Source organism: Pseudophryne corroboree, chromosome 5 (genome assembly GCF_028390025.1).
Source record: "Pseudophryne corroboree isolate aPseCor3 chromosome 5, aPseCor3.hap2, whole genome shotgun sequence".
Taxonomy (NCBI): Eukaryota; Metazoa; Chordata; class Amphibia; order Anura; family Myobatrachidae; genus Pseudophryne; species Pseudophryne corroboree.
In genome coordinates this window covers 412,527,221-412,546,449 of record NC_086448.1, presented here as the reverse complement: position 1 = coordinate 412,546,449, position 19,229 = coordinate 412,527,221, and the positions used below count along the sequence as shown (strand labels likewise).

The 19,229-nt window shown below is 43.1% G+C and overlaps 1 protein-coding gene across 1 annotated transcript in view; it reads left to right on the top strand.

The window, feature by feature from the left end:
- The window catches only part of RECK (reversion inducing cysteine rich protein with kazal motifs), a 424,990-nt gene that overhangs the window by 144,717 nt on the left and 261,044 nt on the right, over positions 1 to 19,229 (top strand). Inside the window, exon 5 of the mRNA XM_063922771.1 lies at positions 16,877 to 16,962. Within this exon, the coding sequence (XP_063778841.1) occupies positions 16,877 to 16,962 (86 nt within the window). The remainder of the gene's footprint in view (positions 1 to 16,876; positions 16,963 to 19,229) is intronic.

Below are 19,229 nucleotides of genomic sequence, written 5' to 3'. Positions count from 1 at the left end.
TAATTACCTGCATTTGCGGGATACAATACGTTGGCAGGACCATTAGACAACTCAGTACTAGGTTCTCAGAACATAGAAGACTAGTTTTAAATAAATCCATGAAACACAGTGTACCCCGACATGTCAATTCCCTACATGATGGGGATTGCAGAGTTTTATCCCTACAGGGAATAGAACATATCACTACAACCCCACGGGGTGGGGATAGATACAACTATCTCTGTAATAGAGAAGCCTTTTGGATTTGTAATCTGGAAACCCTGCATCCCATAGGCCTTAATGAGAATATTGAACTTAATGGCATTTAATCTTTCTCCCTCTATAGGCTCTAGTATGTATGTAGGGACAATTATGTATATACCTGTGTGCTGTAATGTGAAGTTGACATATATGTTTTTATATATGTGTGTCTGTTGATTTTGGCATCCACGCATATATTGGATATAGATGGACTGGTTATATACATTTCTGGGATTTATATAATTATGGGTTTAATTATGAACCATACCCTAGCTCAGCTCAACACTGAAGCTGAGATTTAGATTATGTTTATAAGTAATAATCTTCTGTTTGTCCTCAAAATTTGCCTCCCCTCCTTTTTCCCTTGCGAAGAAATAGCTTTGGTCAGAACCTGGGCTCTGTATAATTATACTAATGAAATATATGCATCTAATCTCTTTATAGAACACTATATTCTTTCTATCTATTCTTCTATAAAAATGATAATGCTAATAATATATATATAAAAAATACACAAAAAACTAAATAAATAAAAATTCTTAAAAATGTAAAAGACAGACTATGAGAATATATTCCTTCGCTTCTGGATTCGAACCGGGAGCCTTGTGGTCGTTGTCCATGTCTCTATCCGCTGGGCTATTGCAGCCGGGAGAACTAATGCTGGTTCTTTATGTATACCAAATCCTCTGGGATGCCATACCCATATCTATGTTAATTGCCGCTCTTGGTATAAGAATGGTGAAATAATGTTGATCACTATATAATGAAAATATAAATAAAAATAAAAATATTTAAATAATTCTAATAATGATACACCGAATGTGGTTAAGTATCAAGGATATATTATGCTTGATGCTAAACTTATTATAATTTATACTGCAGGTGATCTAAATTCATTTATTCGAATTAGATCTTATTATGCATTGTATCTTTATATATACCATGTAAATTACGGGATCACCTATATCTATTTATTCGGCATTCTTTTTACCGATTGCGGCAATATAATGTGTTTGTTTTTTATATCTTATTATTATTTTTTATATATTTTTGTATCTGTATTAATACTTGTAATCTAAGTAGCCTATACACCTGATTAAAGATCAAAAACAAGTGAAGGACACATGTGCAAAGGACCTATCATAGTGTGAAAACCTAATTACAACTCTCAGGTGTGAAGAGAGAGACCTGATAGCTGATTGGCTGCTGTCCATTTAAATACACCCACACCTGCCAAAATGGGTATTCACACTTCCTGAAGAAACCGCCGGTGTTGTGGGCGGAGAAACGCGTAGAGGGTCACCGTACAAACTTGTCCACTGCTGGAGACTTTATGGACCTTCCGCTACTGATATTGAGCGATTGAGACGCTTTTTTCACCACCTCCATTAACCGGACACACCGCAATCACACTCCTCTTGCTGTGCTTGAAAAGCCCCGTTCTGCTGAGGTGTTATGCAGTAACCACGATTCTGCTGCTGGACAATCTGTTATAGCCGCTGACGGCTGCCGTGAGTCACCTCCGCTAATTGCTATAGACGGGAATCAGCATTACTACCACGGGTGAGAACGGTCCTGAATGTGAGGGGTGAGATATAGCAAACACTAAAACCTCACTGCCTATAAATTCTAGCAACAGTTTTTTAACCTGCTGAAACATTTTTTCATACGCCTTATCAGTACGGATGATACCAGCCTAACATACTGTGGACTTTTACATCAATTTGGCGTTTAGGCCGATCATAGCTAATTTACTGCCAATTGTGTATGTGATTATCGTATATGCAACTATATTTGCACTGTGTGTTTTTCCTAAATTCACTTTTATTATCTAGGTGGTTTTTCCACCATATCTATTAATAAATGATTTTTTATCTGTAAACAGCGCTCCTTTAATGGTTTGTATAGAACATTAATTAGTATATACTTTAGGAGTCTGCAGTGCTGACAGTGTCCAGCAGGTCCGTCATTATATAATATATACCTGTCCGGCTGCAGTAGTGATATATATATATTTTTTATATCATTATCATCCAGTCTATATTAGCAGCAGACGCAGTACGGTAGTCCACGGCTGTAGCTACCTCTGTGTCGGCAGTCGCTCGTCCATCCATAATTGTATACCACCTACCTGTGGTGTTTTTTTTTTTTCTATCTTCTTGATACTAGTAGCTTACTTTAGGAGTCTGCAGTGCTGACAGTGTCCAGCAGGTCCGTCATTATATAATATATACCTGTCCGGCTGCAGTAGTGATATATATATATTTTTTATATCATTATCATCTAGTCTATATTAGCAGCAGATGCAGTACGGTAGTCCACGGCTGTAACTACCTCTGTGTCGGCAGTCGCTCGTCCATCCATAAGTATACTAGTATCCATCCATCTCCATTGTTTACCTGAGGTGCCTTTTAGTTGTGCCTATTAAAATATGGAGAACAAAAATGTTGAGGTTCCAAAAATAGGGAAAGATCAAGATCGACTTCCACCTCGTGCTGAAGCTGCTGCCACTAGTCATTGCCGAGACGATGAAATGCCAGCAACGTCGTCTGCCAAGGCCGATGCCTAATGTCATAGTACAGAGCATGTAAAATCCAAAACACCAAATATCAGTAAAAAAAGGACTCAAAAATCTAAAATAAAATTGTCGGAGGAGAAGCGTAAACTTGCCAATATGCCATTTACCACACGGAGTGACAAGGAACGGCTGAGGCCCTGGCCTATGTTCATGGCTAGTGGTTCAGCTTCACATGAGGATGGAAGCACTCAGCCTCTCGCTAGAAAAATGAAAAGACTCAAGCTGGCAAAAGCACAGCAAACAACTGTGCGTTCTTCTAAATCACAAATCCACAATGAGAGTCCAATTGTGTCGTTTGCGATGCCTGACCTTCCCAACACTGGACGTGAAGAGCATGCGCCTTCCGCCATTTGCACGCCCCCTGCAAGTGCTGGAAGGAGCACCCGCAGTCCAGTTCCTGATAGTCAGATTGAAGATGTCAGTGTTGAAGTACACCAGGATGAGGAGGATATGGGTGTTGCTGGCGCTGGGGAGGAAATTGACCAGGAGGATTCTGATGGTGAGGTGGTTTGTTTAAGTCAGGGACCCGGGGAGACACCTGTTGTCCGTGGGAGGAATAGGGCCATTGACATGCCTGGTGAAAATACCAAAAAAATCAGCTCTTAGGTGTGGAAGTATTTCAACAGAGATGCGGACAACATTTGTCAAGCCGTGTGTTGCCTTTGTCAAGCTGTAATAAGTAGGGGTAAGGACGTTAACCACCTCGGAACATCCTCCCTTATACGTCACCTGCAGCGCATTCATCATAAGTCAGTGACAAGTTCAAAAACTTTGGGCGACAGCGGAAGCAGTCCACTGACCAGTAAATCCCTTCCTCTTGTAACCAAGCTCACGCAAACCACCCCACCAACTCCCTCAGTGTCAATTTCCTCCTTCCCCAGGAATGCCAATTGTCCTGCAGGCCATGTCACTGGCAATTCTGACGAGTCCTCTCCTGCCTGGGATTCCTCCGATGCATCCTTGCGTGTAATGCCTACTGCTGCTGGTGCTGCTGTTGTTGCTGCTGGGAGTCGATGGTCATCCCAGAGGGGAAGTCGTACTCGTAAGACCACTTTTACTACTTCCACCAAGCAATTGACTGTCCAACAGTCCTTTGCGAGGAAGATGAAATATCACAGCAGTCATCCTGCTGCAAAGCGGATAACTGAGTCCTTGGCATCCTGGGCGGTGAGAAACGTGGTTCCGGTATCCATCATTACTGCAGAGCCAACTAGAGACTTGTTGGAGGTACTGTGTCCCCGGTACCAAATACCATCTAGGTTCCATTTCTCTAGGCAGGCGATACCGAAAATGTACACAGACCTCAGAAAAAGACTCACCAGTGTCCTAAAAAATGCAGTTGTACCCAATGTCCACTTAACCACGGACATGTGGACAAGTGGAGCAGGGCAGGCTCAGGACTATATGACTGTGACAGCCCACTGGGTAGATGTATGGACTCCCGCCGCAAGAACAGCAGCGGCGGCACCAGTAGCAGCATCTCGCAAATGCCAACTCTTTCCTAGGCAGGCTACGCTTTGTATCACCGCTTTCCAGAATACGCACACAGCTAAAAACCTCTTACGGCAACTGAGGAAGATCATCGCAGAATGTCTTACCCCAATTGGACTCTCCTGTGGATTTGTGGCATCGGACAACGCCAGCAATATTGTGTGTGCATTAAATCTGGGCAAATTCCAGCACGTCCCAAGTTTTGCACATACCTTGAATTTGGTGGTGCAGAATTATTTAAAAAACGAGAGGGGCGTACAAGAGATGCTGTCGGTGGCCAGAAGAATTGCGGGACACTTTCGGCGTACAGGCACCACGTACAGAAGACTGGAGCACCACCAAAAACGCCTGAACCTGCCCTGCCATCATCTGAAGCAAGAAGTGGTAACGAGGTGGAATTCAACCCTCTATATGCTTCAGAGGTTGGAGGAGCAGCAAAAGGCCATTCAAGCCTATACAACTGAGCACGATATAGGAGGTGGAATGCACCTGTCTCAAGCGCAGTGGAGAATGATTTCAACGTTGTGCAAGGTTCTGCAACCTTTTGAACTTGCCACACGTGAAGTCAGTTCAGACACTGCCAGCCTGAGTCAGGTCATTCCCCTCATCAGGCTTTTGCAGAAGAAGCTGGAGACATTGAAGGAGGAGCTAACACAGAGCGATTCCGCTAGGCATGTGGGACTTGTGGATGGAGCCCTTAATTCGCTTAACAAGGATTCACGGGTGGTCAATCTGTTGAAATCAGAGCACTACTTTTTGGCCACCGTGCTCGATCCTAGATTTAAAACCTACCTTGGATCTCTCTTTCCGGCAGACACAAGTCTGCTGGGGTTCAAAGAACTGCTGGTGACAAAATTGTCAAGTCAAGCGGAACGCGACCTGTCAACATCTCCTCCTTCACATTCTCCCGCAACTGGGGGTGCGAGGAAAAGGCTCAGAATTCCGAGCCCACCCGCTGGCGGTGATGCAGGGCAGTCTGGAGCGACTGCTGATGCTGACATCTGGTCCGGACTGAAGGACCTGACAACGATTACGGACATGTCGTCTACTGTCACTGCATATGATTCTCTCCCCATTGAAAGAATGGTGGAGGCTTATATGAGTGACCGCATCCAAGTAGGCACGTCAGACAGTCCGTACTTATACTGGCAGGAAAAAGAGGCAATTTGGAGGCCCTTGCACAAACTGGCTTTATTCTACCTAAGTTGCCCTCCCACAAGTGTGTACTCCGAAAGAGTGTTTAGTGCCGCCGCTCACCTTGTCAGCAATCGGCGTACGAGGTTACATCCAGAAAATGTGGAGAAGATGATGTTCATTAAAATGAATTATAATCAATTCCTCCGTGGAGACATTGACCAGCAGCAATTGCCTCCACAAAGTACACAGGGAGCTGAGATGGTGGATTCCAGTGGGGACGAATTGATAATCTGTGAGGAGGGGGATGTACACAGTGAAAGGGGTGAGGAATCGGAGGATGATGATGAGGTGGACATCTTGCCTCTGTAGAGCCAGTTTGTGCAAGGAGAGATTAATTGCTTCTTTTTTGGTGGGGGTCCAAACCAACCCGTCATTTCAGTCACAGTCGTGTGGCAGACCCTGTCACTGAAATGATGGGTTGGTTAAAGTGTGCATGTCCTGTTTATACAACATAAGGGTGGGTGGGAGGGCCCAAGGACAATTCCATCTTGCACCTCTTTTTTCTTTCATTTTTCTTTGCGTCATGTGCTGTTTGGGGGGTGTTTTTTGGAAGGGACATCCTGCGTGACACTGCAGTGCCACTCCTAGATGGGCCAGGTGTTTGTGTCGGCCACTTGGGTTGCTTATCTTACTCACACAGCTACCTCATTGCGCCTCTTTTTTTCTTTGCGTCATGTGCTGTTTGGGGAGTGTTTTTTGGAAGGGCCATCCTGCGTGACACTGCAGTGCCACTCCTAGATGGGCCAGGTGTTTGTGTCGGCCACTTGGGTCGCTGAGCTTAGTCATCCAGCGACCTCGGTGCAAATTTTAGGACTAAAAATAATATTGTGAGGTGTGAGGTGTTCAGAATAGACTGAAAATGAGTGGAAATAATGGTTATTGAGGTTAATAATACTTTGGGATCAAAATGACCCCCAAATTCTATGATTTAAGCTGTTTTTTAGGGTTTTTTGAAAAAAAAAAACCGAATCCAAAACACACCCGAATCCGACAAAAAAAATTCGGTGAGGTTTTGCCAAAACGCATTCGAACCCAAAACACGGCCGCGGAACCGAACCCAAAACCAAAACACAAAACCCGAAAAATTTCCGGTGCTCATCACTAGTTTTCAGGGAGTGTGCTAAAAAACGCAGGCGTTCCAGGTAAAAACGCAGGAGTGGCTGGAGAAACGGGGGAGTGGCTGGCCGAACGCAGGGCATGATTGTGACGTCAAACCAGGAACTAAACGGACTGAGGTGATCGCAATCTAGGAGTAGGTCTGGAGCTACTCAGAAACTGCAAGGAATTATTTAGTAGCAGTTCTGCTAATCTTTCGTTCGCTATTCTGCTAAACTAAGATACACTCCCAGAGGGCGGCGGCCTAGCAGTTGCAATGCGGCTAAAAGCAGCTAGCGAGCGAACAACTCGGAATGACCACCCTTGTTCTTCATATATTTGCAAAGTGAGGCTTGCACTAAACATACTGTAGCACTTAAAATATAGGTCATAAAGTTCAGACCATAGAACATTCTTCCACCTGATATGTGAGTTTTCTTCATCAATGATTTTATTTTACATTTTTGACACCCCCTAAGAAAGCAAACAGTGTTATTGTTGGCACATGAAGAGTTTTCTCCCACTTCTCATACTAGTATTTACTGTCAGTCTGTCAGGACGTTTTGTCATAGGCAATGTAAATATCATAAGCCAGAGTTTCCCAAACTCCTCCATTGCAGTCCAGGTTTTAATAATATCCATGTGAATTTAGATTTAACCATCTGGGCTCAAACATGGATATCTTAAAACCTGGATTATAAGCTATTAATTATTTATAATGGACATACCAGTGTTAACAGGACCAGGTATGTTTTAAGAGAGGAGGGGACCCGTGTGCAGCCTCAGTCGCAGGCCCCCTCCTCTCCGGCTGCAGTAGACTCTGTCAGAATGCATAAACATGCCTTGTTCCCGGGGACACCTCCGTTGCGCATGCGCAAATCACTCGGAAATAGCTGCAGTGGACATTTTCCGAGTGATTTGTGCCCGTACAGAAGGGCAGCCATCGCGGAACTCTGGAGGGGTAAGTATAATATATGGGTGCAGTATGAGGGGTGTGGGCCCCCCTGGACTCAGGGGCCTGCGTGAACCACACACACTGCACCGCCCTCCCCTTCTCGCAGCATAATGAGCTCAGTAGACCGTGGCTTTGTGCCAGAGTCTATTGCACATGTGTAGGTATCTGGGAACAAAATGGCCACCACTGGGAATAAAATGGGCACCACACCATTTTCCCTGTGATTTCTGCTGCTCTGGGACTTAATTGCACACAGGCAGAGCATGCCCCAACCAATTTGGTGCCCTAGGCAAGGTTTTGTTTGATGCCTCCTAGCAGATGGGATACGGTCGTTAGGTCAACCCAACTTAGGTCGACACTCATCAGGTCGACAACTGAAGGTCTACATTGCTCTTAGGTCGACAAGCATTAGGTCGACATGTACTAAGTCGACAGGACAAAAGGTCGACATCGTTTTAAAAAATATTTTATTTTTATTTTTTCATACTTAATGATCCACGTGTATTACGATTGGAATGGTAGTCTGTGCCGAACGATCGCTCACCATGCGAGGGGACAGAGTGCACTAATTTGGGTTCCCCATCACTTTATGGAGAAAACGGCACCAAAAAAGTCATGTCGACCTTTTGACCTGTTGACCTAGTACATGTCAACATAACGATCACGTCGACCTAATGCATGTCGACCTAAGGGCAATGTCGACATTCAGTGGTCGACCTAATGAGTGTCAACCTAAGTTGGGTCGACCCAACGACCCATACCCTAGCAGATAATTCCACCTCCAAGCTTAGTGTTTATATACTGACCCCACAAATAACACAATGGAAAAAAGAGACAGGTCCACTGCAAGGTAGGGGCGCTGTTGGGATCACTTATTAGTTATCTGTTTTAATTACTTTAACTTGTAGCTTTTATAACTTGCCTCCGCTTTGAAACCCTACATCTCCTGACCACCCCTGTTTCCTTCTCCCACCCCTTCTGTTGCTAATACCTGTACAATGTTCATGAAGTGTAGAGCTCTTTGTTATTTAGTCACACTGTCCTTTACAGTGGCGGATTGACTGCACTGGCTTCATGGTAACTGCCAGTAACTTCCTATTGGAAGTCCTACCTGACAGTCACAGACACACAAGTCAGTCCCATTGGGAGGTGTTTACTCCCTCTGGGACTGCCAGACCAGTTTGCAATAAGCAGAGAGCTGGCTTCCTGTAGGAAGCCACTCCCTGCCTTTCACACAGCCCAATCTGGCTTCTATGGGCTGCAGTCAGTGCAGTACACAGAGGCCAGGGGATTCTGCATGGCAGTCGCAGTGCAACATCTGCGCATGTACCAGTCCTGGCACATACCAGTTTCTGGGGCTGACCGTCTCCTCTCTGTGCACAGGGCTAGTGGAAGCCCCCATACTAAATGTAAGTAGGAAGCACTGCTGGTTCTTTGTTACATTTCAAAATGCTGACTTACCCAGGATTTGAACCCAGAGCTTGTGGCTTTGTAGTCAGACACTCATTCAGTGAGCTATCTGATTCTGTATCAAACACTAGATAATTCTAACTATTTGAAGCTCACCTTGTACTTTGTGAAAAAATAACCAGCATTGCCAGAGCCTTAAGTAGACATTTTGGTGCCCTGTGCCATAGAGATCATTGTCCCCTCTTCCTCTAATCTAAATAGAGACAGTGGTCACCAAATGCGCATGCCCAAAAGAGGGCGTGGTCTCGCAGAAAAGGGGCATGGCCACACAATAGTAACCCCAATTCAAATTATGCCACACACTAGTGCATCCTTTACATTACACCACACAGTATTGCCCCTTATTCACATTTCAATGCACAGTAGTATCCATTATTCATATTATGCCACAGGAGTGCCTCTTATTCATGAAACATCACACAGTCATATCCATTATACACGTTATGCCACACAGTAGTGCACCTTATTCCCAGTACACCACACAGTAGTGTCTCTTATTGCAAATTTTGCCACACAGGCGTACTCTTATACAAAATATATAGACAAAAGCAAAAAAAATAGTCACTGCGCTTTGATAGACAGAGTTATAAATTGCTATTATATTGTCTGCTTCTTATTAAATGAAGCACTGAAGTTCACAAGTATTAAATTAAATAGATTTTACTTTGTAATTACACACAGATACATTTAATGAAAACAAACATGCAATTAATAACAAGTAGCCTAAAATAAGTAACTGTAACAATAGGCTGTTTAGGATGTCACCAATATAGTGTAGATTTCCCTTGTCTCCATGTAGATTTTCAAGTGTCCAAGTCTATTCATTTAAGAATTGCATGAGACCTAATTAGTATTTATTTGTGCATTTAGGGGAGCTTCCCAAAATCCAGTCCACCTTCCAGATGGTTTACATACCTAGAAAATATTGACAGTGTGCATCAAGAAACACAAATAGATGACTATTATGGCACTTTATTCTTCTCCATCTACTAAGGTCTATATTAATGGTTGCCTCTCAGTTGGGTTCCATATTACCAATGGCAAATGACAGGGATGTCCTTTGTCACCTTTTATTTTTGCAATGACGAGTAAGCCTCTGGCTGAGAGAATTAGATTATTGGATGCTATTCATGGCACCATTATAGGAAATACTTCTCATAAGATTAGTCATTTTGCGGATGACATTCTTTTATGTTTCTTGAAACCTGAGACCTCCCTTCCCCAACTATATTCAGTACTGGAACAGTTCTCAGAAGTCTCCTACTGTACGTTAAACATGTCTAAGACTGAGGCCCTCTCTTTTAACATCCCTGGGGAACTGTTAAGGAAATTAAAAGAGAATTATAGGAATGCTTGGCAATCTAAATCACTCAAGTACAGTACTTAGGGGTTAACTTAGCCAGGGAATCTGACTTGATTGGTTGCAACTATGGGCCCTTGGTGAAAGCTTTCGAGGGGCTGACTAAAGATTGGATGCTTCAAGAAGTATCCTGGTTGGGGCGCATAGCAGCTGCAAAAATGTTGCTTTTACCTAAATTGATGTATCTTTATCATACTATCCCCAGACCCCTTTCCCAGACCTCTCTATAAGAAACTTAACCAAATTCTTTTTAAGTACATCTGGAGAGGATCCAGGCCTAGGATTTCTAGGAACACTATCTCTCATCCAAAATATAGAGGTAAAGCTGCCTTACCAGATTTCGAAACATACCATTCTGCTTGCATATTAAGTGAGGTTAGAGAATGGCTTTAACATGATTCTCTAAAGCCATAGGTGATTATTGAAAAATCGATTAAGTCACCAAATCTCTTGGATCTATTATGGCTATCTGCTTCAGTGTGTCCCCCTCAAATTAATGTTTGAAAAGCAGTGTATACTGCAATTCAAACTTGGCATAAATTTGTATCTTCTAGTGCAGAAACATCCTTACCATCCCCCGAACTATCATTAAAAGCTATAGATGCCCCTATCCCCACTCTACAATTTGACTCCTGGGCTGTAACTGGTTTTGATTCCCTGAAGGATGTGTTTAGGGAGGATAGACTAGTTCCTTTCTCATTTCTTCAAAGTAAGTTTAATGTCCCATCCTGGGAATTTTATAAATACTTACAACTGAGACATTGGCTACAGAGCTATCTGCCATTGCCATTAGAGAAATTGTCGTTTCCCCCCCATGTTGACATCACGGCTCAAATCTTCAATGCGGAAGGGGAACATTTCTTGGTAGTATCAATACCAGCTTTATATAAGGTACATGGGCAAGGTCGTCTTAACAGCAGTGTGGGCCCCTGGGCACAGCAATGCACTTGGCCCCCTACCCATCCTACAGCGGTAGGGGTGGGGGTGCTTTTAGTGGCAGCTTTGATGTCCCGCGGTCAGTAGGGGACGTTCTATTTTCCACTCAGCATGTAGGACCTGGAGCAGTAATTTCTGCTAATTACTCCTTTGCTACATAGATGGTGGGAGATGGGGCAGGAGAGAGAACACTAAACTGTAGAAGGAGGCATTAGGCTGAATGAAGCGGCCCCGGTACATGACTTCCAGGACTTCCAGGGTGCTAGTGGGTGTTTTATACGTAGGGGAGGGGTCGATAGTGGAGTGGGCTTAATATTCATAATTTTCTTGGGTGGGAGGGCAGCTTGCTTTACTGTAGATATCTCAAGTTTCTGGAAAAAGATTTCTTAGCTTTGAATGGATAAAAACCTAGAGAGTCCCACCTTTCAGGAGGTACTGGGGACACCTTTCAGGAGGTACTGGGGACTTGGGGATCAGAGTTCAGGAGCCAGAGCAATCCACCAACGAATATGTAAAACTACATCCCAGGCGTCTGGAGCTGGAGCAGGAAGGCTGATATCTCTGGTTCTGAAAATAGTATAGACAAGTTGCCAGTGTCCACCAAAAGTGGAGAGTCCCAGCTTTTGGAATATACCCTCAGAAAAACTCTAAGTCAGACAAAGCCCGAGAGATCTGGCTGGGAAGAGCAATTAACAGGCTCAGATGGGGACCACTGTTTTGAAGTCAGATATCTCCGGTTCCCTAGGGCCGATTTTAAAACATCTGGTACCCCTGGAAAGAGGGGACCCACAGCTATCACAGCTTATACTCCTGGGGCCCTTGGGCAAGAGCCCATTGAGCCCATACGAAAAGACGGCCCTGTACATGGGAAGATACCTTCCCAGTGTAAGTGGGAAAATGATCTTTCTCAAAATATTAGTGAGAAGGAGTGGGACATCATCTTTAGGACTTGTTTTAAGATTTCCAAATGTATCAATCACTCCGAAATGTTCTATAAATTGATCCATAGAGACTACTTCACCAAAGATTTGCAACATAAGATATGGCACTCAGGGGTAGATGTACTAAGCCTGGAGAAGTGATAAAACAGTGATAAAGAAGTGATAAGTGGAAGGTGATAACTCACCAGCCAGTTATTACAGGTTTGAAAAATAACAGTTAGGAGCTGATTGGTTGGTGCGTTATCACCTTCCAGTTATCACTTCTCCAAGCTTAATACACCTTCCCCTATGTATCCCAGTTTTGCTGGAGCCATTGTGGCTTTGTCAGGGATATTTATCATTTATCATCATAGCTTTGGACAGAAGTATTCAATATGATTAGTGAAGTGTTGGGAATAGTGGTTCCAGTGGAGCCCTTGATGGTCTTATTCCACTTTTATCCGGGGAAAGTGTCCCAAAGTGACAGATACCTTCTGGGACATATATTGATAGCAGCCAATGCTTCAATTGCGCAGATGTGGAAATCTTCTTAAATACCCAGCATTTCACACATAACAAATAAAATCCATAAGCACTATCTATTTGAGACAGTGGGAGATGAATATTCTTCCGCTGTATCATCTATTCACATGAAATTGTTCCAGTGGGGAGAGTTTAGGGAAAAACTCGGACATTCTGTTATATACAGTATAGTGCTCCTATAGATCTTAGCGTTTTGGTTTCTCCTATCTCTGAATCTTAAGATGTTCCCTCTGAGATTAGTTTTCTCATATGGATAATCATTCAATTTTCTGTGGGTTTCGGCACTTTCAAAGTAAGATTTATATGGCGCCCCCCTTTGTATTTGTACTTTCTATTGTCTTCTAACTTACTTGTCTTATTGTTCTTCTTATATGTTTGTTAACATTTAAAATCCAATAAACAATATTGTGAAGAAAAAAAAAAGAAATACAAATCACTGCCGTTTGTTCTGTGAGGGGTAAGTGCCGGTACTGGCGTCCCAGCAGCAGTGGTATAATACAAATATGTCCTCACTGCATCACGCTCACCTCAGCCTGTATATTGCTAGTGTGCCCATGCCACCAGAATTAATAGGAGTAATGACTGAGTGTGAATAGGAGACTGCCTGAAATAGTAACAATTTCCCTGACCCCAGAGCCGGCCCTAACCAATATGATGCCCTAGGCAAGATTTTGGTTGGTGCCCCCTAGCACCACCGCTGGTTCTGCCTCTGACCTTGCACCTCTTTCCCAGCACCATCACCCCTCACCCATAGCAGTCCTTGTACCCCCTATATTTTGAATAGGAACAGTTCGCACATTTGACGCACAGCCCAAAAAGGGGCATCTTCTTGCTGGGAAGGGGCATGGCCACACAATAGTAACCCCAATTCCAATTACGCCACACAGTACTGCAACTTTATTCACATTTTATCTTGCGATAGTGTCCATAATTCATATTACATCCCACAGTAGTATCACTTTACCTTATAAACATTACTCCTCACAGTAGAGCCCCTTATTCACATTACATCACACTGAATTGCTCCTTATTCACATTACACCACACCCTATTGCTCTTTATTCACATTAGATGACACAGTAGTGCCCTTTCTATATGCAACGCCACATAGTAGAGCACCTTATACACATAATGCCACACATTAGTAATGCATTTATACACAATTCCACACAGTAATGCCCCTTACTCATATGAGACACATTAATGTCCTTATAAACATAATGCGCCTTACACATTATGACAACCTTTATTAATGCCCTTTTACACATAATGTAACTTACACATATGGCACACATTATTTATGTCCTTATACACATAATGACACACATAGTGCCCCCTACACATTTGCTGCACATGCTTAGTGCCCCTATACACATAATGACACACATACAGTAGTACCCTGTTACACATATGCCGCACATTATTAATGCCCTTATACACATAATGACACACATAGTGGCCCTTTACACATATGTTGCACATTATTAATGCATTTTTACATGACACACATAATGCTCCTTACACATATTCCGAACATTACTGCACAACCAACCCACTCACATGCACACAGCACTCACACTTCCACTAACACTGTGACCTCTGCCTCTGCTTGGATACAGATGTGTCCTCACAAATCTTGCATCAATGCTAACTTTGGGCACCTTTTTTTTTAAATGAAAATGCATCTTATTTGCATTGCTATATGGCTAGGATGCACAAGCAGCTTCTGCTGATTAAACTGATATGCAGCATGCCTATATACTGTGTGAGACTGTGGCTGTATCTGCATATGAAACGCTACATACAGAATATAGGCATGCCGCATATAATTTTAATCAGCAGAAGCTGCTGATGCCCCTAGGCATATCAAATGCCCTAGGCAATTGCCTAGTTTGCCTATGCCTATGGCCGGCTCTGCCTGACCCCCTGAAGAGTCTAGCAAGCTCCCTGATTGCACCTTACCCCCCACCCCCCTATGTAGCTGTTATATTCTTGTCGGGGAGGGGGGATCAGAAATATGTATCTTCTGTGCCATTTATCTGAATTGGTTATAAGGCACCCTGGGGCAAATGTATTATGCGTCAAGAAGTGATAAAGCAGTGATAAGTGAAAGGTGATAACTCACCAGCCAATCATTATGGGATTGAAAAATGACAGTTAGGAACTGATTGGCTGGTTCGTTATCACCTTCCACTTATCACTGCTTTATGACCTAATGATACCTATTGCTACATGCATTATTAAATACGGTTTCTCATGACCACTTATATGGAACCACTTGAGACGTACAGTACATGGACAAGTCCTGAAAGGCATCAGTGTCTTTTCAGCAACACGTAGACTGTACTTACTGCCTGGGGCAGTCCGGATGTAAGTAATGTTTATGACACACCTGTCACATGTAGCGTACGTGTCTACTTTAACACTGCGCTTATAGGTGTTACTTTCACAATGCTTTTTCAAAAGTAGGCAAGTATGCACCATGGTTTATATAGGTGTATATTAGAAAAGGTCATAAATGCTTATGCAATCAATTACTGTTAGTCTTTTTATTGATATTTCATTAATATTTTTTATTTTTATTTGATATTGCAAAGTATTTTACATCAATCTAAGTAGTGCATATACTTTTCATGAGTCCTAGAAAATGAAATATGAAATTGTAAAAATACCAACAGGTTGTATATTAATAGCCACTGCATGTTTCAATGCAAAATAATGACCATGCTTTTTATGTTCCTTTCTTTATTGGTATGAGATCCTCTCTAATCTTGCATAAATAAAAAAAAAAAAAAATGGGAACCGATATACATTGCCAATTTCTTATGATGTAAACATTTTTGCATAAAATTTTCCAAAGACGAAAACACCTCAAACAGGTGCTGTTGATTGGTGCTGTTGATTAGTCTGACCGGCGCAACATACCTGTCAGACTAACACACCTGTTCTCAGATGAGCTCAGAGTGGTTCCTTGGAAGCATCAGTGATAGCTGTGTATGGTAATGCAGCAGGAGGTGTCTATTAAAAGCAGACGCCTCCTGCTGCAGTAGTGATCTGACATGCGTCCTACGACACCTGCTTATCTGTTACCTACTTGGCTGTTGTATAGCAAACCGAAGACAAATTCCTAGTATACGCAAGTATACCTGGCCTATAAAGCTGATTCTGATTCTGGGTCTCTCACCCACCATCTGGCATCTTGCGACATCCATGGGAACGCACAAGCCACCCATCGCAGAGGCCAGGAAATCTTCATCCTACAATGGAGATCCCTGGCCTCTTCCCTTCCCCTAAACGGCGGCTACATGGAGGCCATGCTGCCCCCTGCCTGCCCCCCAGATGGCAGCAGACTTTTAATCACTGACAGTCTGCTACTGTCCTGCTACTGTAACTTCATTGCAGGTCCTGTTCACGCACGTGCAGAACGGGTTCTGCGCATGCGGAAAGTACTGATAATCTGTACTTTGTGCATGATGTCACACCTCCAACCACATCTGAATAACCCCCATCGAGCAAAAGGCATTATATTTTCTACTTTAAAGCAAACTAACCCATGATACAGAATTTTCATTTACATTTTAATGTTACCAAACTGTGGAGTATCATGTTTTCACGTTGTTACAACTTTAAAGCTTCACTGACTGGATCACTTTGGATGCTGGTCAAAAGGGCAGTCGAAGGGATTTTTGATAACCCTTGTTCCCCATTGTTTTCTGAGCTTGTGTGTTGCTGAGTTGTATAAGTAAATCAATCATCTTCATCATCATTATGATGATTTTCAGACTGTAGTATTTTTTTCTGTAACAGAAATTAAAACATTATGGGGTAAATTTACTAAAGCTTCTAAAACAGAGAATTTGTGATGTTGCCCATAGCAACCAATCAGATGCTGTGTATCATTTTTTAAAAGGCAATAGAGAAATGATAGACAGCATCTGAGTGGTTGCTATGGGCAACATCACCAATTCTCTGTTTTAGAAGCTTTAGTAAATTTGCCCTATATCTGCAGTTATCATTATCATGCAATCATACGTGAGTTGTTATTAACAGTTATGTTTTCCATTAATAACTTTGAATATCGTTTTTAAAAGGTGCCTCTAAAAAGTCAGACGGTTGGGTTGGCCTTGGATGCTGTGAATTAGCGATAGCAACGGAGTGCCGGAGAGCTTGTAAACAGGTCATACTGCGTTACTGTATATCTTTTCTTGCACATGTACTTACTGAAACCAGAAACAGTCCAAACATCAAGTGTGATGATACTCAAACAGTAACGTGTAAGAATAGCAGTCTCATCTGGAATGGCAGTCCTCTTAAGTATAAAACAAAAGCAAATAGGAGAAACCCAGCTGGTGCTTAATTACAGTATATATAATTTAAATAGTTATTTATTAAAATGCTTCATAACAAAGCCGCCCTCTGTGCAAAGAAACGTGTTAAAGACGCAGAAATGTGGTCAGCTGTGGGAGAAATCTGTCAGCGCAGTGAGGTGATTACTGATGCAGTGCTAGCCACATGGAGCTTACTGCAGAAGCACTAAGTCTCATTATACATATTTTCAGTCTCTTCCAACGCCCGGGGGACTATCCATTCACCCCTCAGGGTGTCCACAATAACAAGACCTCTACTGCACTGCTGATCTCGGTGTGCTGATGATGGACCGACTGAGACATGGACCTACAGCTGCATATCATCTGTATTGATGCTGTAAAAGTGATCTCTTTTTCACTGTATCCGATTTGGCATATACGCTAGTGAAGAGCTATTTCCCTAATTTATTACTGGATTGATGACCACTATGACAGCGTGGCTACTGAGAGTCTCTGCAGTCTGCATTGTTATTGATTATTCATTACCTTCTGGACACCTAAAATCATCAATCATCAGTATTATACGACATATTGGACCTGCCCATGCTAAACAGGAAATGAAATACCTGTACAATCTTTTATTTCTGCTACATTAGAGATGTTTATATTTGATATTATTCCTCTAATATAGGTGTAGTAGATAAATGGGCGATTATTATATCAGACTAACAGACTTCTGCTGAATTATGTTTCTATTAGTTGTGTTATTTTACATTTTTTAGATTTCCTTGACAACTGAACTATGCTGATTTGTGAGATTTCATTTTTCATTACCCCACTCCCGGGAGTTATTATTTTTATGCTTTAATAAATGACTATTTTGCATATGTGTGTAATTAAGCGCCACCTGGCTTTCTACTTTTTACATGTACTACTGTGCAATAAAATATTGCAGTGAGTGCTGCCACTTCAAGAGACACAAATATGTGTATGATCATTACATACAGTGTATTGTCCTTATCTACTCCAATATGTCATTCCATTCTGGAATGACATATTGCTACCAGCAACATTGTTTTTTCTCTATCGTCCTAGTGGATGCTGGGGTTCCTGAAAGGACCATGGGGAATAGCGGCTCCGCAGGAGACAGGGCACAAAAAGTAAAGCTTTTCCAGATCAGGTGGTGTGCACTGGCTCCTCCCCCTATGACCCTCCTCCAGACTCCAGTTAGATTTTTGTGCCCGGCCGAGAAGGGTGCAATTCTAGGTGGCTCTCATAAAGAGCTGCTTAGAGAAAGTTTAGCTTAGGTTTTTTATTTTACAGTGATTCCTGCTGGCAACAGGATCACTGCAACGAGGGACAGAGGGGAGAAGAAGTGAACTCACCTGCGTGCAGGATGGATTGGCTTCTTGGCTACTGGACATCAGCTCCAGAGAAACGATCACAGGTACAGCCTGGATGGTCACCGGAGCCGCGCCGCCGGCCCCCTTGCAGATGCTGAAGTAAGAAGAGGTCCAGAATCGGCGGCTGAAGACTCCTGCAGTCTTCTAAAGGTAGCGCACAGCACTGCAGCTGTGCGCCATTTTCCTCTCAGCACACTTCACACGCAGTCACTGAGGGTGCAGGGCGCTGGGGGGGGGCGCCCTGGGAGGCAAATGTAAACCTATATAAAGGCTAAAAATACCTCACATATAGCCCCCAGAGGCTATATGGAGATATTTAACCCCTGCCTGTATTCACAAAATAGCGGGAGACGAGCCCGCCGAAAAAGGGGCGGGGCCTATCTCCTCAGCACACGGCGCCATTTCCTCTCACAGCTCCGCTGGTCAGGACGGCTCCCAGGTCTCTCCCCTGCACTGCACTACAGAAACAGGGTAAAACAGAGAGGGGGGGCAAATTTAATGGCAATATCTTGATATATATAAAGCAGCTATAAGGGAGCACTTATTATAAGGCTATCTCTGTCATATATAGCGCTTTTTGGTGTGTGCTGGCAGACTCTCCCTCTGTCTCCCCAAAGGGCTAGTGGGTCCTGTCTTCGTTTAGAGCATTCCCTGTGTGTCTGCTGTGTGTCGGTTCGTGTGTGTCGACATGTATGAGGACGATATTGGTGTGGAGGCGGAGCAATTGCCAAATA